This window comes from Eucyclogobius newberryi, unplaced genomic scaffold (assembly GCF_026437365.1).
Source record: "Eucyclogobius newberryi isolate DKJ021-1_F unplaced genomic scaffold, fEucNew1.0.hap1 SCAF_17, whole genome shotgun sequence".
Classification (NCBI taxonomy): domain Eukaryota; kingdom Metazoa; phylum Chordata; class Actinopteri; order Gobiiformes; family Gobiidae; genus Eucyclogobius; species Eucyclogobius newberryi.
In genome coordinates, this window is record NW_027315801.1 from 3510808 (window position 1) to 3537714 (window position 26907).

At 41.0% G+C, this 26907-nt stretch overlaps 1 protein-coding gene across 1 annotated transcript in view; it reads right to left on the reverse strand.

Moving 5' to 3' along the window:
• The window catches only part of lama5 (laminin, alpha 5), a 122422-nt gene that overhangs the window by 18140 nt on the left and 77375 nt on the right, over positions 1-26907 (reverse strand). Inside the window, exons 39-60 of the mRNA XM_072448635.1 lie at positions 25018-25122; positions 24730-24813; positions 24299-24529; positions 23050-23163; positions 22844-22974; positions 22689-22769; positions 18442-18656; positions 17950-18050; positions 12736-12919; positions 12323-12463; positions 11508-11659; positions 11250-11360; positions 11065-11176; positions 10405-10575; positions 9113-9309; positions 5193-5309; positions 4954-5108; positions 4730-4859; positions 4039-4141; positions 3835-3948; positions 1384-1566; positions 204-346 (exon numbers count right to left, since the gene is read on the reverse strand). Coding sequence (XP_072304736.1) covers positions 204-346; positions 1384-1566; positions 3835-3948; positions 4039-4141; positions 4730-4859; positions 4954-5108; positions 5193-5309; positions 9113-9309; positions 10405-10575; positions 11065-11176; positions 11250-11360; positions 11508-11659; positions 12323-12463; positions 12736-12919; positions 17950-18050; positions 18442-18656; positions 22689-22769; positions 22844-22974; positions 23050-23163; positions 24299-24529; positions 24730-24813; positions 25018-25122 — 3075 coding nt within the window. The remainder of the gene's footprint in view (positions 1-203; positions 347-1383; positions 1567-3834; positions 3949-4038; positions 4142-4729; positions 4860-4953; positions 5109-5192; positions 5310-9112; positions 9310-10404; positions 10576-11064; positions 11177-11249; positions 11361-11507; positions 11660-12322; positions 12464-12735; positions 12920-17949; positions 18051-18441; positions 18657-22688; positions 22770-22843; positions 22975-23049; positions 23164-24298; positions 24530-24729; positions 24814-25017; positions 25123-26907) is intronic.

Consider the following 26907-nt stretch of genomic DNA (forward strand, 5'->3'; position numbering starts at 1 on the left):
AAAAGGCAACCAGACGATTTAGCACAAACCCTCAAAAGGTTGTTGATTAACAAGCTGAAACCCATATAAATGAAATAAATAAAGTTGTTTGTATAATATTAGCCTCTTCCCAGAACCTGAGCTTCAAACACTGCAACACAATTCTAACGGGCGGAGACGCAGTGCCACGGCGAGCGGCGGCGAGCGTCTCCCGGGCGCCGTACCTTGCTGGCGGCGTTGCGAGCCTGCTGGATGAGCTCCCGGATGCGGTTGATGCTCTCGGAGATGTTTGGCATCTGAGTGGTGTGGTTCTGCAGCTTGTCCAGCTTCTTCAGGAGCAGAGGAACCGTGTCTCCCAACATGTTCACTGCAGACGCAAGGGAAACACAACATCCGGCCCACGTTAAGCACGGCAAACGGAAACAACACATCACACATCACACTGCGGCTGCAACGATGGCTTGTGACTGAGTGTGACTGGTCGACAATGGAAAATAATAGCTGTAGTTGTGTTTTGATAGTAAAAGTAATCGTTATCTGGACTAAACGGACTCTAAAACACCTACGAAAAGTCAGTGGCGTTATTAAATCGGAATAGTTTTGTCCAGACTTATATCAATAATACAATATTCTCTTTCTAGAAGCCTTCACTCATCATATTTCAATCTTTATTTGGTTAAAAATGTATTTCAAAAGTTTTAATTTACAATAGAACTAATTGTTTGACTAGTTAATCCCCTAACCCGAAAAACATTCTTTATAACACTATCTATGAAACATAATATTGAATTAAAATCTATATGACACGTTCTCCTATTTATGACTTAGTTTGGTAGGATAGCACCTGCAGTAAATATTTATCATGGTTTTACTTAATATAATAAGTAAATAAATTGCCGTTTGTGAAGAAAGTTTGAAAAAATGACAGGAAGTACCGTAAATACAGAGATAATTTACACACATTTTTGACAGTGTAAACCATCATTCAACAAAATAAAGGTGTTATATGGTATTATTGTTTGTCAGATCATAACTATTGTGTAATTAAATGGATTTTTGTCTCCTGTTATCAGTCTGGTTGCTCGGTAACAGTTGTGGAATTACCTCATGTCCGACCAGGAAGTATAATGATAAATAATAAACAAATAGTCAACGGTCAAACTGGGGACAAATAGGCAAAATGTTGTTCATTTTTGTGTGTGTCTAACCTGTCGTATGGACGTTACCGCTGTAAAGCCTACTAAGCAAATACACAGAGACTAAACAGATTCAAGTCATTTCTTTCTGTTTTCTTTTTTTTTTTTTTTTTACCCATAATACCCTTCACCAGTCACATGGGCACAGCTTCACGCCTCGACAGCTTCAGGTGAATTGAAGACAGTAAAAAACAGAAGGTAGTCTCACCCGTCTTGTTGGCCTCGATCAGGGCGTTGTTGATGTCCGTGTTGGTGGCGTTGGCGTCTCCGTACGAGGCCTGCCACTTGTCCAGCTGCTCTTTGATTGGTCCAAGGACTTTGTTGACGTCTGTAACCGTGGCGTTAGCCTGGGCCGCCGTGTCTTTGGCCCTCTGGATCTCCTTACTCACATCTGGTTAGCGCAAACGTCAAGAGTCATATTTTTAAGATGGATAACAAATGCAGCTTTTACTTTTACTACTTTAATGTGACAGCATAAACAACTATAATTACTCCTACTACTACTACTACTACTGACATTACAGGTACTACTACTACTACTACTACTACTACTACTACTACTACAACAACTACTACAACAACTACTACTACTACTACTACTACTACTGCAACTACTACTACTACTACTACTACTACTACTACTACTGCAACTACTACAACAACTACTACAACAACTACTACTACTACTGCAACTACTACTACTACAACGACTGACATTACAGGTACTACTACTACTACTACTACTACTACTACTACTACTACTACTACTACTACAACAACTACTACAACAACTACTACTACTACTACTGCAACTACTACTACTACAACGACTGACATTACAGGTACTACTACTACTACTACTACTACTACTACTGCAACTACTACTACTACTACTACTACTACTACTACTACTACTACTACTACTACTACTACTACTACTACTACTACTACTACTGCAACTACTACTACTACTACTACTACTACTGCAACTACTACAACAACTACTACAACAACTACTACTACTACTACTACTACTACTGCAACTACTACTACTACAACGACTGACATTACAGGTACTACTACTACTACTACTACTACTACTACTACTACTACTACTACTACTACAACAACTACTACAACAACTACTACTACTACTACTGCAACTACTACTACTACAACGACTGACATTACAGGTACTACTACTACTACTACTACTACTACTACTGCAACTACTACTACTACTACTACTACTACTACTACTACTACTACTACTACTACTACTACTACTACTACTACTACTACTACTGCAACTACTACTACTACTACTACTACTACTACTACTGCAACTACTACTACTACTACTACTACTACTACTGCAACTACTACTACTACTACTACTACTACTACTACTACTACTACTACTACTACTACTGCAACTACTACTACTACTACTACTACAACTACAACTACTACTACTACTACTACTGCAACTACTACTACTACTACTACTACTACTACTACTACTACTACTACTACTACTACTACTACTACTACTACTGCAACTACTACTACTACTACTACAACTACTACTGCAACTACTACTACTACTACTACTGCAACTACTACTACTACTACTACTGCAACTACTACTACTACTACTGCAACTACTACTACTGCAACTACTACTACTACTACTACTACTACTACTACTACTACTACTACTACTACTACTACTACTACTACTGCGACTGACATTAAAGGTACTACTACTACTACAACGACTGACATTACAAGTACTACTACTACTACAACGACTGACATTACAGGTACTACTACTACTACTACTACTACAACGACTGACATTACAGGTACTACTACGACTACTACTACTACAACGACTGACATTACAGGTACTACTACTACTACTACAACGACTGACATTACAGGTACTACTACTACTACTACTACTACAACGACTGACATTACAGGTACTACTACGACTACTACTACTACAACGACTGACATTACAGGTACTACTACTACTACTACAACGACTGACATTACAGGTACTACTACTACTACTACTACTACAACGACTGACATTAAAGGTACTACTACTACTACTACAACGACTGACATTACAGGTACTACTACTACTACTACTACTACAACGACTGACATTAAAGGTACTACTACTACTACGACTGACATTACATGTACTACTGCCACAGCCATTTATAAAACAAATACAAATACTCACATTTCATCTTATTCATGTGCATGTATGTCAATGCAGAGGTAAAAGAGGTACTACATTTTGTTACTCAAGATAAAGTACAGATAAAGTAAAAGTATTTCACTATTTAAACTACAGTATTTCAACTGTGAATTTGTTAAATGTAGTGATTATTAGTAGTGTAGTGACGTATTATGTATGTATTTTGTTTGTTCGAAGCTTGAACTCAAAAACTTTACACAGGATGTTGGAAAAAAACCTCAAAGAAAATCATAAGCAGTGCAACAATATGAGGAATAGATATTAGACCCTGGCCACATAATACGGTACTTTATTACTTTCCATCACTCCTCTAATGTAAATGTACTGTACATTTGTAGTAGTTTCCAAACACTAAAATGTATGAATGAATGTGTTTCGTACTTGAGGTGAAGTTGAGATTGTTCAAAATCTTCTCCAGTTCCATGGTCACGTTTTTGTGTTTGTCTTTGGCATTGTCCAGTCTCTGCTTCGCATCCTCCAGCTGTGGCTTCAACTCTGACCAAAAGACAACAAAAACAATCACTAGTAAACAGAGGTCCGATCAATGCGGTGGTTCTGGGTGGTACGTCTGCGTGAGTGTATTACCGCTGTTGAGTTCCTCGTCCAGTTTCTCCACCTCGTCCTTGAGCTCCATGCTGTGGTTCTTCAGAGAGTCTGCGATCTGACCCAAGTCCTGATTCTTCACATTCTGACAAAACAGAAAGCAAATCATAAATTGTATCCTTGGATGGAAATATTGTTTACTCACTGTTGCGTGGCTAAAATGTCAGTTAAAAGTACATTTACTGCTGTCAAATTAGTACTAATGTGTGATAAAAATAAAAATGTGTGTTTTCCCCCAAAGTGCAGGACTTTGTGACACAAATGAGACTGCTGCACGCTTTCACTTCAATGTCTGAATCAGCCCATCCTGCAGGAAGCCTGTAACACGCCCCCCCCGCTCTCCGTGAGGGTGGGGCCGAATCTCAAACTAAGCCGTCTGCATTTCTGTGTAGCGGAGCGGAGTCCAAGATATGGGTGATATTTCATAACTATTATGATATGGGTGTTTGGCCCTAAGCAAAAGGGGTTAAAAAGAGCATTTATGATTAGTTATTTTCCATCCTTGAGTATGTTCTGAATGGATTCAGATAAATGAAAACATTTTGACCTTTAGACTTTACATATAAATAGATTTAGTCCTCCAATGTCAATAAATAGGAATAGAAAAATCACGCAAAATCACCTCATAACAAGGAAATAAAAGCAAAAAGCACCTATGCAGTGATAAGCATACCTCCAGTGCATTAGACGCAGCCTTGTCGGCCATGTTGGCTGCCTCCTCCGCCTCTTTGATGCTGTTGAGGATCTTATTATAGGCTTGAGTTACATCTACAAAACCATCTTTCTTTGTGTCTTCAATCAGTCTGCACAAACAAGATAGAGATGACAATTGAGAATTTCAGTAAAGAAATCCCTAACAATAAACTGTGAAGGACGGTTTCGTCTGGATTATCTCACCTGGAGATATTCATGGCGAGTTCGTTGAGCATCTTGGCGTGTTCCTCCGCCTGTTCCACCAGGGGGATTTTGGATTCGGCCCAGGCAAAACTGTCCACTTTTTTAGCCAACTGAGTCTTGGCTCCATCCAGCTGGGCGGCCAGACGCTCGTACTCCTGGAGAAAGGCATTTGTAAGCATATTCAAACGAACACACGTAGTACTGCACGATCTGAAGTACGCATCAGACGGAGTGCAGACCTCTTTGGAGTCCTGGAGCATCGAGAGCAGGTCGTTGACTGTAGTGATGTCGTCTTCAGCCATCTGAAGCTGGTCGTTCACCTCCTTCTCTTGGGACACCAGCTCGTCTACTCTCCTCTGAGGAAAGAAGTACATTTTATATATATATAATGTATGTATTTTTTACAGAATACTTGTAAATGTGGGTTTTGATGATTCATTTGGGACAACCTTTTGAGCCTTCCTATTGAAGCTATTTAAAGTGCGTATGATAGGTCGGTGTAATCCCTCATTCGTCCAGGCGTGTTCCATAGTAGAAAAAGCTTCAGTTGTAGTCATCTGGACTCAGTTTGAAAAAATAGACGTTTCGACTCTCATCCAAGAGTCATTGTCAATAACAGAATTTAGGTCGAGAACTCCGATATTAATACTGTTCTGTGGTAAGACCCGCCCATTGGGCGGAGCCTTCCTGAAGTAGAAAGAGTTGTTTGTTTCAACAGAAACTCCCCCCTTGTATCTACCGAGCTAGCCTATTCAGAATCTTAATGGGCTATTAGAAACCTCTTTGTCTTTGTGAGACCCTGGCTCAACCACCCTGCGCACCTGATTAGCATCTGAATGTCCTCTACCTTTCCAGGGGTTCAGAATCCCATTATAAATAACAGGAAGATTAAACCTTAGCCCTCCATTTCTGTTTAAAGAAGGTCTTTCTTTTTTAACAAAAATAGCTTCCTTGACTCCTCTTTCAAACCATCTTTTCTCCCTGCTTAAAACCTTCACCTCACCGTCTTCAAACGAGTGATTAGAGGCTTCAAGATGGAGATGCACGGCACTCTGAGGTCCTGAACTAGTATTTCTTCTGTGCTGATAAAGCCTCTTGTGTAGAGGCTGTTTCGTCTCACCTATGTAACGTTCTTTACAACTTTCTTCACTGCATTGGATCGAATAAACTACATTGCTCTGTTTTTGAGTCGGCAACTTGTCCTTAGGATGAACCAGTTTTTGTCTTAAAGTGTTTCCTGGTTTAAAATAAACAGGGACTTCGTGTTGTCTAAAAATTCTCTGCAGTTTTTCCGAGAGGCCAGACACATAAGGGATAGAAACACCCTTCCTTCTCTGTTCAGTTTCCCTTTTGTCCTGCTTCTTGGTTCTCTTCACTCTGTTGAGGGCCCAAGCGGGGTAACCACAGGCTGAGAGGGCATTTCGGACATGTTTTTCCTCTTTCTTCTTGCCCTCTGAGCTGGTGGACACACCTTGAGCTCTGTGTTGTAAGGTTCTGATCACCCCCAGCTTGTGCTGTAGTGGGTGGTTGGAACCAAAGAACAGATACTGGTCCGTGTGTGTAGGTTTCCTATATACTTCTATTTGGAGTTTCCCGTCCTCTCCTCTGATCGTGGAACAATCAAGAAAGGCCAAGCGATTCTCCTTAGCGTCTTCTCTTGTAAACCTGATATGTGGGTCCACAGCATTGATGTGATCAGAGAAGGTTTCCAGCTCTTGTTTCTTGATTGTTACAAAAGTATCATCGACATAACGGAGCCACAGTTTTGGGGCTATGCCTGAGAATGAGGACAGTGCCTTCTTCTCAAAGTGCTCCATGTACAGGTTGGCCACTATGGGAGAGACGGGCGAGCCCATGGCACAGCCATGAATCTGTCTGTAAAATTGTCCCCGGAATTGAAAGTAAGTGGTGTTCAGACAGATGTCCAACAGTTTGCATATGTGTTCAGGTGTCAGTTTGGTCCTTTCCTGTAGGGTGATGTCTTCCTGCAGTCTGATCCTCACTGCTGCTACTGCATCAGAGGTCGGGATGCAGGTGAACAGGGACACCACATCATATGAAACCATGAGGTCATCTGGGTCCAGTTGGAGCTGTTTCACTTTATCCACAAAGTTGTGAAACATCTCCAACTGGACCCAGATGACCTCATGGTTTCATATGATGTTGTGTCCCTGTTCACCTGCATCCCGACCTCTGATGCAGTAGCAGCAGTGAGGATCAGACTGCAGGAAGACATCACCCTACAGGAAAGGACCAAACTGACACCTGAACACATATGCAAACTGTTGGACATCTGTCTGAACACCACTTACTTTCAATTCCGGGGACAATTTTACAGACAGATTCATGGCTGTGCCATGGGCTCGCCCGTCTCTCCCATAGTGGCCAACCTGTACATGGAGCACTTTGAGAAGAAGGCACTGTCCTCATTCTCAGGCATAGCCCCAAAACTGTGGCTCCGTTATGTCGATGATACTTTTTTAACAATCAAGAAACAAGAGCTGGAAACCTTCTCTGATCACATCAATGCTGTGGACCCACATATCAGGTTTACAAGAGAAGACGCTAAGGAGAATCGCTTGGCCTTTCTTGATTGTTCCACGATCAGAGGAGAGGACGGGAAACTCCAAATAGAAGTATATAGGAAACCTACACACACGGACCAGTATCTGCTCTTTGGCTCCAACCACCCACTACAGCACAAGCTGGGGGTGATCAGAACCTTACAACACAGAGCTCAAGGTGTGCCCACCAGCTCAGAGGGCAAGAAGAAAGAGGAAAAACATGTCCGAAATGCCCTCTCAGCCTGTGGTTACCCCGCTTGGGCTCTCAACAGAGTGAAGAGAACCAAGAAGCAGGACAAAAGGGAAACTGAACAGAGAAGGAAGGGTGTTTCTATCCCTTATGTGTCTGGCCTCTCGGAAAAACTGCAGAGAATTTTTAGACAACACGAAGTCCCTGTTTATTTTAAACCAGGAAACACTTTAAGACAAAAACTGGTTCACCCAAAGGACAAGTTGCCGACTCAAAAACAGAGCAATGTAGTTTATTCGATCCAATGCAGTGAAGAAAGTTGTAAAGAACGTTACATAGGTGAGACTAAACAGCCTCTACACAAGAGGCTTTATCAGCACAGAAGAAATACTAGTTCAGGACCTCAGAGTGCCGTGCATCTCCACCTTGAAGCCTCTAATCACTCGTTTGAAGACGGTGAGGTGAAGGTTTTAAGCAGGAGAAAAGATGGTTTGAAAGAGGAGTCAAGGAAGCTATTTTTGTTAAAAAAGAAAGACCTTTAAACAGAAATGGAGGGCTAAGGTTTAATCTTCCTGTTATTTATAATGGGTTACTGAACCCCTGGAAAGGTAGAGGACATTCAGATGCTAATCAGGTGCGCAGGGTGGTTGAGCCAGGGTCTCACAAAGACAAAGAGGTTTCTAATAGCCCATTAAGATTCTGAATAGGCTCGGTAGATACAAGGGGGGAGTTTCTGTTGAAACAAACAACTCTTTCTACTTCAGGAAGGCTCCGCCCAATGGGCGGGTCTTACCACAGAACAGTATTAATATCGGAGTTCTCGACCTAAATTCTGTTATTGACAATGACTCTTGGATGAGAGTCGAAACGTCTATTTTTTCAAACTGAGTCCAGATGACTACAACTGAAGCTTTTTCTACTGCGTATGATAGGGTTTTACAATGTTCTAATTTTGACTTTATTCGGTGTATTTCTACCTGTTGTACATATAAATTATAGTTTTACACCAATCGAGTAGGTAATTGAGGAGAAAACGTTGCAAAATCTGACGAAAAATGACAGGAAGTGCAAGTTTATGCATAATTTACCCAAAGAAACAACTTTTTTGACTCTCTTAACATCATCAATTCAACAAAATAAAGTTGTTCTAACATATTTTTATTTGTCAAATTGAAAAAATTACATTAAATGATTTTTTTCCCTGTGTTTTCTGGGTAATTTCCTAGTGCGATGTCATCAATTACTAACAGGAAGAAAATTTGCTATTCTGTGATATCATTTTTTATTTATTTTTAGCAAAATACTTTTCAAATAATATTTGAATTCTTAGCTGTATTTTAGTTAAACGAGTCGTGCGACCTGCCAGAGGCACTTTCAGAGTAAGAACGGGACAATCCAAACTCACCTGCTGGTCGTCTATGGCCTTCTCGTTGTTGGTGTTGATGTCCTCAGCGCGGGCCGTGTTGTTGACCGCTTCGTTCAGCGCGTCCCTCAGGTCCATCATCTGAGAGCTGAACTTGCTGAGCTTGCCTTTGATCCAGTGTGTGGTGTTCTCGTTCTCCAGCTGCCTGTTTGCCAGCGCGTTGTACACACGCTCCAGCACTGACGAGAGAGCGGAGAGAACGTTTAGTCCTGCTCTGGACACAGTTACACGGGACACGTTACAGCCCGGATTGCTACGTAGTTGCTTGGACTTGAAACACCGTTGTTAAACTCGAGGCGTGTGTTTCGTAACTAGTTTTTAGAGTTTACGGAGCCTGTTGAACTATGTTTGCAAATGCTCCGACATTACCAATACAATTATTATTATTATTATTCAAACCAGTACTATAAATGACCACAGCCACATTAAAAAGCTTGCACTGGTAACAATATTTGTAGTCACTCAGTTTGCCAAGTATCATAGTAGATCTGGTGAGTTGAAGTCAATGGAAAACGCAACTTTTTTCCTCAAGTCAAGTCAGAGTTGAGTCTTGACGGACATTGTCGGCACAGCGATACCCCAGAGATGTAAATAGATTGCTCTGTTTGCGTTAAACTAGCACTGACTTTAAGGCCCAGATTTGGTTTGCGAGAAAAGGAGACAACAACTCATTGATTCATTAAATACTCAGGAAATACGAGCACCATGAGGACTCGTTTGACAAAAATGACACTCAAAAAAAAAAGTCCCAGGAATTCATCAGTCCAGTCTGGGCTGTAAACTTCAGAAAACACAGCCAGGGATCCACGTCTTTTCTAATGCTGACAAAATACGACTTAATATAAACTTTCCCTTCACATTTTTATCCATCAAATGCACATTGTAGCTCCTTAGTCAAAGTGCTTCAAAGAACAAAAACGTGTTAAAACTATACCATTGCAATTGGACTATATATACCATTGCAAGTTTTTTTGAAATATTATTTTTTAGAAAACGAAGGACAGGATAATACGGCTATTACGCAGAAGCAAAATTCTCAAAAACCCTTCATTAAACCCATGTCTACAAATAAATATTACTACTGCCACATCGAGGAGCTTGGTACAAGTACACATACTACTACTACTACTACTAGTTAATCTGCCGCATTGTGGAGCTAAATTCTGGGGACTGATAATGTAACATAAAGGATCTGAAAGTAATGGGTAAAAAAAAATCTAATCTCACTAAAGTCCTATAGAAACTGGTTATAAGTTGTTGCCATGGAGACTTACACTTCTGGGCCTCTGTCTTCTCACGGTCAGCAATCTTCTTCTGCCCGCTGCAGCTCTTGAACCTCATGTCTCGGAGCAGCGCCTGCACCTCGTTCAGCATCTTCTCTCTCTCCACTTCGTCCTGGTCCTGCTTTGTGGCGTTCAGCGAGTGGTTTGACATCGAGAGAATGTCTGTGAGGGAAGAAAGGCAAAAACACAACATTTATAAAAATCTGTGTAGTAGCAAATACGGGAGAAGTAGATTTTAATAGTAGTGATGATCTTATTTTATGATCTGTGTCCCTTTTCAAAATAAAGGGATTGTTATTTGACAGTTGGTTTGTGATAGATTTTTCCTCAGTGGCCAAAAGTACATTCCTTTGCAGTAAAACAAAAAAGAATGCAGTTTTCCTCAAGTTATATTGCAATTTTTCTAACTAATATAAGCAAAATCATGTTTTTATTATGTCTCTGTCAATCAATCTGCCTTATCAATGAATTAACTTGTATACATTGGTGGAAGAAAAATAATAAAAATGTAGAATAATTCATGTTTAAAAAGTAAAGCAAATTTCTAAATGGACTAAATTGTGTTTATTATAGGTTTTTTTATAAATACAATATATTCTTGCTACTCAATTGACTATAATTTTGGTCTATAACAAAGTCCAGTTAAAATACCATTAATGTCCATGGTCAGGTTGTTGATGAAAGACAGTAGGTCCTCTGCTCTCTGATGAGTGGAGTTTGTACTGTCTCCGAGGTTACCGGCGCGCTCACTCACCGCTGACGCCTGCAAACACAACATTATAGTTTATAGCAGTGTAACTTATCATATTCAAGGCGTAAATGCGCACGTGGAGTACCTTATCCTGCAGCTCGTCGATATCGGAGTTGATATTGTCGATCTCAGCCGCCAACATGTCCGCTCTGTCTCTGCTCGTGTCCAGACTGCTGTTGTAGTTTCCAATGGAGCGCTGGAAATAAAGGGGAGAACGTACTTCAAATGATCTTTTTCCCCCAATGACTGATGATGCTGCCTTTACGAAATAACCCTTGTCCAAATATAGAACATTTAAAAGTCAACTGTAAAGCCTACGATTCACATGGTCTGGTGCACTCACAGAGATGTCCTCCATGGTCTTGTTGAGGTTGTCCAGTTGGGCCCAGGCGATGGAGCTGGCGTTCAGATTCCTGAGCTGACCGGCCACGAAGGTGAAGTTCTCATTCATCTTGTCCAAATCCTCCAGTAACACGACCACACAGCTGTCACAGGCTGCGCAGAGAAGAGACTGTTACTGTGTAGGAGTTACAGTCGGGTTTTATTGGCTGGTGATAGATGGAGGGATGCAAACAGCTTTATTGTATACGAGACAGAATTTGAAGTCATTTTCCGGTTGTTTTTATGCAAGACTCTGTAAAAACGTGATTGATAAATAAAAAGGTTCAATTGCAAAACCAGTATGACTTTTCACATTTTTATATACCCGTATGTTCCGGACTATAAGTCGCACCTTTTTTCATAGTTTTAGCCGGCTAATACTTATATTTATACTTATATACTTATACTTCGGAGTGACTTATATGTGATATTATTTGTTATTTTCACACTTGCCACTGCATTTCATACTCCAGTGCAACTTATAGATGTTTTTTTCCATAATGCATTTTTTGGCTGGTGCGACTTATAGTCTGGAAAATACCGTAGAACATTTTCTTTCCTCTGAGCTTCAAGGGAATGTAAATATCAGCCAAAACCCAAAACAGATTCTAGCAAATTCTATCATAAAACTCTTAGCCACTTCATTTGAACACTTCAGTGCATAGAAGTCACTGCTCTAATATAGGTTTGTGGTAAAACACGGCTGTGGGTTTCTCTGGGATCTAAACAATCGCTATCGTCACGGGCTGCGAACGAACCGCATGGTGGCGCTCTTACGTTCACAGTGCATGGCGTGGTGCTGCTCCACGGGCACGCTGTACTTGTGGGTGCAGCTGTCACACTGTTTGCCAGTCATCCCGTCAGGACAGCGACACTCCCCGTTCCTGGGGTCACAGCGCCCCCCCCTGCAGTTACACTCTGGACAGGAACAGAACAAAGACGTGGATGAGGAAGTATTCTTCACTGACACATCATCTAAAGCTTTTTGCTCCACATCATTGTTTTAATTCAGTGTATATTGTGTCGATGAGCAAACACGATTCACACAGGCCACAACAAGCAGCAAAACCATCAGCCTCTTCACTTATCCTCCTCTTCACCACCAGTGTCTCAACCGCAGCAGATATTTACCATGAAACATCTCTTCATCGCTTGACACTATCTCTTTATTAGACTACGTGTGGACTCACTCTTGCATCCGTCGGGCCTGTAGTCCCAGTGACCCGGAGCACACTGTTTGCAGTTGGGTCCGTTGACTCCGGGCTGACAGGAGCAGGCCCCGGTCCCTGGGTCGCAGGGCTGGAGCAGGGCGGCCGACGCCTCGCAGTCACAGGCACGGCAGCCCGAGCACGAGTCGAAACCAAACATGGCGTTCTGGAAGAGAGTACAGGGGTAAAGAGATCACTATGAGCCGGTCGCACAGTGTGGGGTTTAGGAATAATATGGAAAGTCCTACGAAATGTAAGTGTGAGCTCAGTTTAATGGAAAAATATGAGACCACTGCAACTGTTGTAATGTAGTAAAGTCATCATCATATAGAGCCATGATAGGTGGGGCCTTGTGAATGTTATATTGCAGTTATTACATTGTATTCCTGAACTACACTGCTTCATTTGAATAAAGTGTAGATAATACATAATCTATTTTGTGAGTATTTTGGTAATGTTCATTTGTTCAGCCTGTGGATATTGATCAAATTATTGTCATGGCTGTGTCCTATTTATCATGAGTCAAGACGATCTTGCTGCATATGGGTCACAATGAACTATTCTGTGTATTTTAACTATTCTGTGTATTTTCTAATCATCTGTGGACTAGTCTAAACAATCTTAAAGCGGACGTCATAGCGAAGGTCAGGCCATGTTTATCAGACCCAAGCAACAGCGATATAAAACACAGCTAATTCTTGTGACGGGTCAAATCTCAGCTGCAAGACGAACAACATGCTGCTGTTTTGCCTGTTTTTCCATGTTTTCATCAAATAAAGAACTTGAGAACGATCCTCGCCTCCCGCAGTCTGTATAGACTAAACTTCGACAGAATTGGTGGAGGATGCGGGTCTCTCATCGTGCTTGGAAAGGAAACATCTGAATTTTGCTCTAAACGATTCCCTTCTGGATGTCGGCTGACGACGCAGAGCGTCCAGTAACGGTTCAGCTGGGAATGATGGAGAACAAGGACCGAGCCGAAAGAGAGACAAGAGGAGTGGATTGCCAGTTTATTTTTGACTCACAATTGTGACTGGGACATTCAACAAAAGTAAGGCAGAAACCTCTTGTATTTATTACAAAAATCTGCACATTGAAAATGCTAAATTTGCCAAAACTAGACCTAAATGTTCCACATTGTATGAATTTAGTGAATGTTAGCTCATTAGTTTAGACAATCAGTTGGACTGATTTAAAGAAGAGTTGGACTCCAAAACACGTTGGACGTGTAAAAGTACGTACAATCAGTTGGACTGATTTAAAAGGGAGTTGGACTCCGGAAAAAATAAATAAAAATAAAAATAAAACGTGGGACGTGAAGGTAACTAAAGGGAACTAAGAAAGCTATTACTTGGCTTAAAGCATTCTACTGACAAGATTAACTACCCTCTGTGGCTAGGTGGAATTTTTATTTATTTAGTTAATTTCATTTTTTCAAGTTTGTATTCTATTTACATTTAAAAAAAAAAAAAAAAAATTAAATTAAATTTTTTTTTTATATTCGATTTTTTATTTTTTATTTTAAATCTTTAATTTTAAAATTAAATTTTAATATCATTTTTTTCCCTAAACGTATTTCATTTCATTATTATTCTTATAATTATTGTTCGAATTATAATAATAATAGTTATTATTATTAGTTGTATTGTTTTGTTTCTTTTTGAAATACCACTGACTGCCACACTTTTTTATTATCAAATAATAATAATAATCAAACATTTTAAATTAAGATACAGATAAATTAAATAAAATGGACCTTATTCCAGTCAAAATTAATAAATTTTTGAAGGATCTCGAAAACACAATCCGTGCAAATGAACAAAACCCAAAGGAAGCAAAAAAGCAAACAACACAAATGAAGAACCTCTTCCAAAAATATGCAGAGAAAAGATTGATTAATCACGGTGATGAAGCTGTGGCTCCCACAGAACAACAATGGAATTGTATTCATGAATATCATCAATCTAAGGTCCTGCATTACAAAACACATCAAATTTGGACAGTGAAAGGAAAAACTGTTGACAAAAAGAAACTGAAAGAACATGAAGAAAAATTATCATTTTCAGTGAAACTACATAAAATGGCAAAAGACATTTTAATCAGAAGAGAGAGACTATTTTTGGCCAATATTCAGGTGAAACCAGAAGAGCATCAAACAATCAGAAAAAACAAAATGAAACAGAAAAACAGAGCCGATAAGCGCATCCCTTTTGGAGCTAATAACAAAGATGAAGGCTCTAGAACAGAGGAAGAGAGCGAGCAGACTGGGGTACAAGGTCGACGTCACAGCTATAGCGCCCCCCCACCTCTGGCCAAAGGAGAACTGCAGTGCCCCTCCTCTGAAAACAAACATCATAGCGCATATGCACAACTGGCGAAAGAACTGAAGAAAATTATGACAGACACGGAACAAGAAAAAACAGTTCCCCACACTTCTACTCCAGCGGCTCCTCCCCTGCAGTGCTCATCCATGGATTCATCTATGATAAAAGATGCAATCAGAACCATACCACTGCTGCCAACGAAACATGCTGTAGTCTCGGGTACTCTGACTATGGTCCCGTCAGAACCCACTCAAGAACAAAGACAGATGCAGGATTTGAAGGAACAGGTGTTAGCTTTGACAACATTGGTTTCCAGCCAAAATCACATCTCCAAATTCATGCTCGAGCAAACAGTGGCTCAAAAAGAACAACTTGCCACCAATGCATGGTCCCCACCTGGGTTGGCTTCGGACACAGATGAAGAAAGAAGATTACAACGACTACTGAAAGAAAAGGAACGGGAAGTGGCGGCTGAGCTACGCAGGAAACAAAAAGAAAAAAAACTTGGACGAAAGGGGGAACCAGTCACAGTCCTAGGAACTGGGCTAATAGAAGCTGAAAGTAAGAAGCAAGTACAGCAGAAACTCCACATTCAAAGAGGAGTGGAACAACAGAAGAAAACGGGTTCAGACCCATTTGTGTCAACACCAAATCAATATGTGGTGGGAGCATTCACAGGAATGGTGGATGAGCATGGATACGACAACGCTATCTTGAGTGGAGAACTTCACCCGCTCCCCGTCCACAAGGGTCCCAAGGAGGAAGAGGATGAATTTTCTAGCAATGAAGAGGCTCCTCCACTTATTGCACCTCTCCGAATGACTGCAAGTAACCAAGAAGTGTACCAACCATTCGCACTGAAAGATCTAGAAGGGCTGATGTTAAAACTGCCCGAACTGACACAAGGTGCGCCGGTCTTCCTCAGAGCATTGACCACGAATACTGCAGGAGAAACACTTTGCTGGGGAGATGTATCTGCAATTCTTATAAGAGCAACAGATGAGAATACGGCGGCCAGGATCCGTTCTGAAGTATCCAAACAGATTCATGCTCCAGTTAGAGCATCCACATCATTTGCCACCATAAAGCCTCAGTTAACTCAGGTACTTAAAGGAATGTATCCCACCTGCCTTCCTGACGCACTGTTGGCTCTGGAAATGAAAAATGGTGAAGACTACTTTACATATAAGCAAAGAGCTAAAGCACAGTTCCATGATGCAACTGGAGAGCCCATACAACCTGGTACTGGCAACACTATCATGTTCTTTTCTACTCTGGTGAAAGGACTACCCAAATGTGTCCAGGATCATTTGGCTGACGTTGTTGGTCTTTACTCAAAGACAGAAAAAGAGTTTGATGCCAACTGTCAACATCACGTTGCTAAGTACCTGAAGGAAAAAAAAGGACGGAATGAGGATATGGAAAAAATGAAAATGGCAAAGATCAAATTACAACTCAAAAAGCTCCAAGAAGAAGTGAATGATAAAAAGAAGGAAAATAAGTCTGCCAAGGTAATGGCTGTGGCAACAGAAGATAATCCAGTGTCAGACAGTGCCTAACAGATTGCTATGGCGGTTAAAATGGTCATGGGACAAGTACAACCCATTATGGCACAACCACAGGCCGTCCCATCCGCCACAGGACCAATGAACAACACATCTGCTTCAGAAATCATCTACAATCAAGGACGTGAACGTAATTCATTCTCTCATGGAAGAGGACGTGGGGCAGGAGCTGGAAGAGGACAAAACAGGTTCAGCGTGACTCCTGATCAGTGCTTAAACTGCTTTGGAACTGGACATTGGGCTCAAGACTGCCCCCAAGGGCAAACACAAAGAGGTCAACACCAAATGGCCCCAAACCAACCTGGCCAATTTCAAAGACGGCAAAGGATGAATATAAGTCAACCCATGTCAAGCCAGAATCATCTACCACCACCCTTGCCCCTTGTGGTCTCCCTGGTTATACCACATCTTTGGGCCTTGGGGTGGCACTGTTTCTGTTTTTCACCATTATTGTTATTGCCTGTGTATTGATTATGATTGGATGCTATGCTGTCTTAGATCACTTATAGAACGCTTGATTGCATCTGCTCTTACTGGACAACCCGCTTATCTTTTGACCCTGATTACATACGCTATTACTCTGCCAAACACGAATCTAACTCTGATAGTGACAAGACTCCTAGACTTTTTCCAGAATCTGATTACTACATCCCACCATGTGTTTACACTAACTGGGGATGCTCCTTGTCTCACACCGTTTTATGTCCATGATGGGTTATGTTTAATAAATGTTTTCTTTTATTGAGTTGCGATATTATACAATGATTTAATATGATTTTTAAACAGTTAGTATGTTTTTGGGGGGTTTACGTTCTATTATTTTGTGAGGTTGCGTCTGGCGCCTCTTGAGTGTGATCACATGTGGATGTGATCAAAAGGGGGAATTGTGGATATTGATCAAATTATTGTCATGGCTGTGTCCTATTTATCATGAGTCAAGACGATCTTGCTGCATATGGGTCACAATGAACTATTCTGTGTATTTTAACTATTCTGTGTATTTTCTAATCATCTGTGGACTAGTCTAAACAATCTTAAAGCGGACGTCATAGCGAAGGTCAGGCCATGTTTATCAGACCCAAGCAACAGCGATATAAAACACAGCTAATTCTTGTGACGGGTCGAATCTCAGCTGCAAGACGAACAACACGCTACTGTTTTGCCTGTTTTTCCATGTTTTCATCAAATAAAGAACTTGAGAACGATCCTCGCCTCCCGCAGTCTGTATAGACTAAACTTCGACAAGCCCACCAGGCAAAAGAGAGGCCTGACTTAACACATTAAAGTAAATTGATCTGGTGTCTTACCTCGCAGCGATCACAGAGACGACCGGTGACTCCTGGTTTGCAGCGACACTGTCCGCTGTGAGGGTCACATGACTCAGCGCCACAGGGAGAACAGCTGCATTCTGGGTAAATACATATATTTAGTTAGAATATTGTTGAGGTTGATAAATGAATATAAAATGTAAATTTAGCTTAAAATGGGGACTTTAACACAGTTTTGAAAGTCTCAAGTGTAGATTTAGTTTGTTCAGGGCTTTTGCTCACTGGTCCTTTTAAGCCCATTAGTCCATTACTAGTCAGAATTCAGTTGTATAATTTGAATCTAGGCTATTTCATGTGTTTAATTACTTTATTAATGTTTTTTTCTATTATTGTATTCACCCTTAAAATAGTAAAAAAAAAGTATACATGAAATACCACTGTTTGGCCGCTAGTGAGTCTGAAAGTACTAATGACTAAATAAGACCATGGTCCCATAACACATGCAGTTGTGGCTTTAGTTTCTGTGCTCACTGGTGCAGTTCTTGGCGTGGATGGCGTCTCCATAGTAACCCTGGGCACACAGTTCACAGTGGGGGCCGGCGCTGTGGTGCATGCAGCCCAGGCACTCCCCGGTCAGAGGGTGGCAGTCCGTGAACAGCATGTTACTGTCCGTGTTCCCGTTGCACTGGCACAGCTCGCACCTGCTGCCGATCACCATGGGGTTGCCGTAGTAACCGGGGGCACACCTAGCGACGAGGAGGAGACAAACATCAAGGGGTCAAACCGTTTGAATGGTAGTGGTTAGTAGTAGAAGCAATACAATGCAAAAGGGTTAGGGTTAGGGTTCAGGGGTGGAAGAAGTACAGAATTTTGTTACATAAATAAATATTCATAAATCCTAGAAATTACTCAAGTAAAGTAAGAGATTTTGAGAATTATGAAAATCTCAAAAGTCTGGATAAAAAATGTTGTTGAATGGAAATAACTGAATTTCCTTTTCTAACTGTTTTTAATTTGAATATTTTTGTCTGTTGAAAGATGGGATGTCAAATATAACCCATAAACACTCAAGAAAAGTACTTTTGAATTTTTAGACCTGAAAAAAATGTAAGGAGGTAGACAGTACAGATACTCGCTCTAAAATACAGAGAAGGAAAAGTAAAAACATCCACTGTGAAAATGTACTAACTCAATGTGCATATTTTAAAGTACTGCTAAAGTATATCACACTTACTTTTTGAACTCTGATACACTTCACACCTCTGGTAAACATAATAAACGTGCTTAACCTTTCTAAACATTTTGATTTTGTGATTATAATAATTACATGTTTTAAAATCAATGTTTACATCCAGGAACACACGAACACAACGAATAATGAATTTAGAAAACGTCCTGTGGTTTAATAATTACATTCTGATAAATAGTTATTAAAGGGCTGAATAGGCTCGGTAGATACAAAGAGGGTAAGTTTCTGTTGAAACAAACAAGGCAAGGCAAGGCAAGGCAAGTTTATTTGTAGAGCACATTTCATACACAAGGCAATTCAAAGTGCTTCACACAGCAGGAAAAATGCATTCAAATCACAAAGAAATTACAGCAACAGAAATACAATAAAATTAACAAAATTAAAAATTATCAATCCAACTGATTTTCTAAACTAATAAAATCACAAACAAAAGAGAAGAGTGCAAAGAAAAAATCCTTTCAGTCATATGCGCAGCTAAACAAAACTGTTTTTAGCTTAGATTTGAACGTTGTCAGAGTAGAAGCCTGTCTCACATCTTCAGGAAGACTGTTCCAGATTTTAGCTGCATAAAACTGAAACGCAGATTCCCCATGTTTTGTCCTGACTCTGGCACCAGCAGGAGGCCGGTCACTGAGGTCCTCAGAGTCCGAGATGGTTCATATGGCACTAACATATCCAAGATGTACTTTGGTGCTAGGCCATGGAGAGACTTGTAAACAAGCAGAGCTGCTTTAAAGTCTATTCTCTGAGCCACAGGGGGCAGTGCAGAGACCTGAGAACAGGACTAATGTGATCATACTTCCTGGTTCTAGTCAGGACCCGAGCAGCAGCGTTCTGGATGTACTGCAGCTGTTTTACAGCTCGTTTGGAGAGACCAGTGAGCAGACCGTTACAGTAGTCTAATCTACTGGAGACAAACGCGTGGATAAGTCTCTCTAAATCTGGTTTTGACACTATATTTTTGATTTTGGCAATGTTTTTTAGATGGTAAAAAGCTGCTGATGTTATTGATTTGACGTGGCTATTAAAGTTCAAGTCTGAGTCCATTATTACCCCCAGATTTCTAACTTGGTTTGTAGGTTTTAGAGCGAGACTGTGGAGGTGACCGCTAACACTTTCTCTTTGTTTCTGTGGGCCAAAAACGATTATTTCAGTCTTGTCTGAGTTCAGCTGGAGAAAGTTGTTTTGCATCCACACACTGATCTGTTGGATGCAGTGACAGAGTGAATCCACTGGTCCATAGTCACCTGCCGATAGTGAAACATAGATCTGAGTGTCGTCTGCATAATTGTGATAGGACACATTTTCACTGCGTATCAACTGACCTAACGGCAGCATGTAGAGGTTGAACAGAAGGGGACCCAGGACTGACCCTTGGGGCACTCCACAGGTCAGGGTCATGTGGTCTGAGACACAGCTACCAATTTCAACAAAGTACTTCCTGTCTTCCAGATAGGACCTTAACCAGTTTAGGGCATGCCCACCCAGTCCTCTAGTCTCTGTAAGAGGATCCCATGATCGACAGTGTCAAAAGCAGCACTCAGATCTAACAGAATTAAGACTGAGGCTTTGCCCGTGTCAGTTTTCAGGCGGATGTCATTTGTCACCTTGACAAGAGCAGTCTCAGTGCTGTGATGAGGTCTAAAACCTGACTGAAAAACATCAAATGAGTTGTTTATTAAGAGGAAATCTGTGAGCTGCTGGTAAACAACCTTTTCAAGGACTTTGCCCCAAAATGGCAGATTAGAGATGGGCCGGTAATGACTCAGTACTGCGGCATCAAGACTGCTCTTCTTTAGGAGAGGCTTTATGACCGCAGTTTTCAAAGACATTGGGAATGTTCCAGATTGAAGCGACATGTTAACTATGTGAGTGAATGGTGCTAACAAACTGTTCAGCACAGACTTTAGAAATCTGGTGGGTAACACATCAAGGCAGCATGTAGATGAACTCAGACTGGTGATGATCTCATGGACAGTTTTGTCAGTTACTGGTGCAAAGTGAGTTAGCTCTAAGTGTCTTGGTGGTTTTAGGGTAATTTTTTGCATTGTGGGATTTATAGCATTTTTAATGCCCTGAACTTTGTCATTAAAGAATAATGCAAACTCATTACACTTGGATGTGGAAATGAGTTCTAACGGCAGCTGAGCTGGAGGGTTTGTTAATCTGTTTACTGTGGCAAACAGGACACGCGAGTTGTTACTGCAGCTTCCAATTATTTCAGAAAAATATCTTTCCCTAGTTCTACATAAGATTAGGTTGTACATGTTCAGCTTTTCTTTGTAAATCTCTTTTTGAACCTGGAGCTTTGACTTGCGCCATTTCCGTTCGGCCCTGCGGCACTCCCTTTTCTGTGCCCTGACCGAATCATCATTTCTCCACGGCGCCTTCTGCTTATTTTTAACCATTTTAGCCTTCATAGGGCCTTGGTGGGGCTTTTGTTGGTGTAGTCGGCTTGTGCAGGAAAGAGTTGATACGTATTGACATAGCCCTTGCTATATTGGGCGTGAGTGGAGCCATCTTAATGCCTGATTTGATCAGACTTTCAAAATGGCTGGGAAGGCCCATGGGTGAGAGTGGAGATGAGAAGGAGAATTATGAATCTTTAGTGGGAGTAGATGTTGCAGGGGGAACCCAGGGCTGGTGTGAAGGCAGGGGCGATGACAGGGATGTTGTTGGGCTTGTCACAGATGGGTCCAAGGCCTTTGAAGATTGTTGCTTTGCTGGAGGCGGTGGAGGTGAATGTGGAGCAGCTGGAGCTGAATCCTTTGCTGGTGGTGGTGGAGCAGCTGCTGATGAATCCTTTGGTGGAGGCTGAGGTTGTGGTGCTTTCGATGTTGAAACATTGGCTCGGTTTCTGGCTGATGGAGCAGGAATTCTTCTCTCATTCCTCTCTTCTCTAACTATCTGCTCAGGACCCTGTCCAGGCCCAGTCCAATGCCTCAGAGCGTGGAGCAGGTTCTCTGTCAGCACCCTCACTCCACCTCTGCATAGGTGGGGGCCATTTCTCTTAAACAGGTCCTCTCGTTTCCAGAATAGATAGAAGTTCTCAATGTAGTGTAGTCCTCTAGGGGTACACTCTTTGGACAGCCATGTGTTCAGCTGAAGAAGCCGGCTAAACTTGTTTATCCTCCTGTCGATGTTTGGAAGAGGTCCACTTATGAATGTTTTGATTTCCATTTTATCAACAACTCGTTCCTCTTCAGGAAGGCTCCTCCCAATGGGCTGGACTTACCACAGAATAGTACAAATATTGGAGTTCTCGACCTAAATTCTTTTATTGACAATGACTCTTGGATGAGAGTCGAAACGTCTTTTTTTTCTAACGGAGTCCAGATGAAACAACTGAAGCTTTTTCTACTATTGAACACGCCTGGACGAATGAGGGATTACACCGACATTCTGATAAATAGTTTAAACTTTGAAGCTGGTACTTAAGTTTTACACCAAAAAATTTATTTTTGTATTAAAACAGAAGTTAATTTATAGAAGTGAAATGTAATATTGAAAATAAAACACATTTACTGACCGCTCACAGTTGGGCCCAGCGTATCCGGGCATACACAGACACTGCATCCTGTCACTCCTCTGCACACAGCCCTCGGCAAAACTGCACCCAAAACACAGGAAATGTCATCCAGATGAACACTGTGAACGAGCTGTGACACAGGCGTATGCACTGACTTGTTAGAGAGCACACTGAGTGGACAGGGGCAGCTGGAGCAGGACACGGCCTGACCGTCCAGCGTGTTGTTGCCCGTGAAGCCGCCCGGACACTTCTCACAGTGCTCTCCCGCCGTGTTGTGGCGGCAGTTCTGAGGAAAACACATCTGACGTTGAGAAAAGGACTAAGAAGACAACGGTAGAAGCACGACAGGAGCGTTTCTCACCAGGCAGACACCAGAGCCGTCCAGACACTGGTCCGAGTGACCGTTACAGTTACAGGGCACACATTTACCCAAGAACAGACCGATGGTGTCTCTGTAGAAACCAGGAGCACATTTCTGTGGAGTTTAAGAGGAAAGAGTTCATAAGTTACACTTCAGGGGAGTTGAGATGACATCATAAACATGAATAACTGTGGTGAGTGATTTTGTGCAGCACTGTTTAGATATTTAGATATGAAGCAATGTTTAGTGATTGACAAATGTTTATCCTGAGAGAATCGTTTTTAGAGATGGTCGGATATCAGAATCAGAATTAGAGTAATACGTTATTTGATAATCATGATTATTCAGGTCAAACTATGATAGTAACCAAAACAAGAAATTAATCATCACAACTTTTGGAGCAAAATTATGAATCTTTACCTCAATCTATAATAAATACACCTAAATGTCAACAACGTTTTTATTTGGCTGTTTTTGTCACATTAACTAAGAAAGTTCATTTTCATACAGCTGGACACAAACTAACCCTAAGAACATTTTCTCTAACTGTTACGCAGATTCCTCTGCTGTTCTAATATTTACTTAGTTTAGTCCACATTTTAAAACTAGAATTAGTCGTATTCTAGATATACTTTAGAACTGAGACTGTCATGTCTTTGATCTGGTTTAGATCTGGTGGTAACGGAAGGCCAAATATTTTCTTAGGTGGAACTTAAGTTATAGAACCGTCGTGTTAGACAATGGAAATGATATAAATGAAAGATTTCACTGTGATTTGATCTGAGTGAATTATTGATGTAACTCTAAAATGACATTCCCTAACATACTTAGGCCGATATGAATTTCTTGAGGCAATGAAAGGGGATGATTGGACGATGTTTGTCAATACCAATGTTAGATTGTAAAATTCATAACCAGGCCCATAAATCTATCATAAAAGTTGAAATAAAAATCATTAAATAACTTGACAATGTGACACTGGGAATGACACAGACTGAGGCACTGCCAGAAAAATATGATCAAATATATTGGTCAATATTGAGAAAAAGGGGTTTGATATTTGATATAGATATCGGTAAAAATGTGTCAATATTGGTCAATACCGATACTGGACCCGATATATCGTGTCATATGTAATATTTTGTGACTTTCTGCTCTGTGTTGATTATGTTGGCTGCTTCTGTATCTCAGTGGCACTTCCTGGTTAAATAAAAGTATAAATAAGTGTGAACCAATGGGAGCCACAGACCTGACAGGAGTCTCCCTGGTAGTTGGCGGGGCACATGCAGATCTCCACGTTGTTGGCGTGTCGTCCGGTGGGCAGGTTCTCCGCCCCCTCCAGTACGGCCCCCCGGATGGACACAGAGTGGGCCGACTGTGAGTGGAGGGCCCGGATCTGCAGGGACTCGAGAGCCACCAGGACCATCATCAGCTCCTCTCGAGACACCGCGTTTCCGGTCTGAGCGTGACGGAAGTTTCCCTGGAAGAACGATGACATACTATGATACTTCACTGTCACACATTTACAGCAGCATCAGCATCCGTAGGCACAACTGCCCCGGGACGAATTGATGGAGCCATGGCAGCTATTCTACTCAGGAAGGCAAATAATAATAATACTACTAATATAGTTATAAACCCACAGGTAAGTGTTCTAGTAGCAATACACAATGTTCTTACCTCTACAATGTGCACTATTCCACTGTGTGGGTCTTCAGCTGAGGGGTACTCTCTTTCCATGAACACAAGAGTCATTTTATTCCCCTGTACAATGATAAAAGTACTACAGTCAGCGCACTCAAATACAAATAATAAATAAAAACCTATTATTAGCAGTTAATACATGTAATTTCCAACAGTTTACTGGAGATGATCATGGGGAAAAACACAATGCATCCACATCACTTTATGCTGCTTGTATTTTTAACTGTATAATAATAAATAAGTACTTTTGTAGTAGTTTTGTACCTTGAGGATGACATCAGGCCTGGAGGACTCTGCCGGCAGCAGAGCGTCTCCTCTCATGGTCTGAGTGTGCAGCCTGTATCTGAGATGACCTCCATAGGACGACACCTGCCAAACACAGAGGAATAAGGAACACCTTTAGTAAGAAAATAATCACATTTCATATGGAGTGCCAAGGAAATGGTCGTCTCCACTGGGCACACACAGTTCAATGAACCAGTGGACCCTGAGGGCCCTTGGGCAAGCTGGCCCAAGGGCACAATGCCAGTGTGCCCCTCAGAGCAGGGATTGAATCGCCAACCTTTTGGTTAATGGACAAAGGCTTTATCAAATTAGCTACTGCCAGACAGCTCAGTCCAATATTTATGAGCAGTCAGCCAACCCCAGAATACTCTACATAGTAATGATTGACAACATGACAGCCACAATTTCTCCAGCAACAAGTATTTCTCTGTGAATAGTGGGCATTTTGACACGGTGTTCTAAAACTACAGTAATACAATAATTATAATATTATAATTGTAATTCTTATTCAGCCGTAGGCAATGTGCTGCACCAAGTATCTCACATAGACAATCTGATGTGCTTTTTCAAACAACAACACGACCCCTTTAAGAAAGAGGACAATCCACATTGGCTCAGACAAGCGCAAGATTCAACACGACAGACTTCACGTCTTCCCTCAGAGATTCTAGTCTAATCTTCAGGCTCTGAATCGTCTGGGAGGAGATGCAGGTTGTGAGCCACATTAAAGCTGTGCGTCAGGCCCCAGACCCAACACCGATGAAGATTTGTAGACTTCAAAGGCGCTCGGTGTTAGCGTGTTTCGACTGGTCTGACAGACGAGTACCGTAAACAGACCGGGATCTCAACCGAGCAATACGGGAGGTACTTCAACTGACAGGAAGAACGTTGGTAGTGCTGGAAAGGGGAAACGAGTAGAATGGTTTGAGTTCAGTGACTCAGGGAAAACAGGGAATGTCAAGATTATTTGATTAATCTGAAATTGTGATTCTATAGTTCAATATAATCACAAAAAACAAAACAAAAAGGACACTCATGAGCATTTTTGAAGCAAACTTTGAAGCTCTTTAATCTGTTTATGCGGCTTTAACTTTACTTTATCATTCAGAAACTTTGATCTCATGAAGCTGGTCCAAGTGATTAATCATAAACCAATGTTTCTTCTCACAATAATCTTAATGCTAAAATTGAACGTCATGACATTCATATCTATATCATTGTAAATGTTATTCTAAATGTAAATACAACAGCTTTAACTTGAATTTTTAGTTTTGAAGTGACACTGCAGCACACTTTAATCCCTGTGGTTTTGTTGCTAATTTCTAGACCTTGAATCATGAATTATTTATAGGCATTATTCAACATTTTGGAATTTTCTTATGATTAACAGATAAATCAACTATAAAAACAACTATCTAAAATAAGTTGTTTAGTTTGACAGTTGTACGTAGAAAAGGGCTGAATGCAAAGGACATGGAAGAAATACTCTCCCTCCTGATAAAACGTGGCCCGGAGCAGACGCCTGCAGTCGAGCTTCACTGAATAAACTCAGATTGATGCGATAACTGTTTGTTTTAAGAGCTTCTGGTGAATGTGATAAGATCCCAGCTGTAGGAGACACATACCTGTATTTCTATGGTAGTTATGGACAGTATGCTTTCACCAGATTACTTATGCGGCATTCTCTGATGTTTTATGACAATTTAACAACAGCTATTTTGTACTGCTCTCTTCTTAAATGTTTTTAATCTTGACTATTCTTCTTCTTCTATTTTTGACCCATATAAATTGAATAACAATACAAGTAATAATAATTAAAAAGCCAAAATGATAATAAGCAATATAACATACTGTAGCTCACGTTCAGCT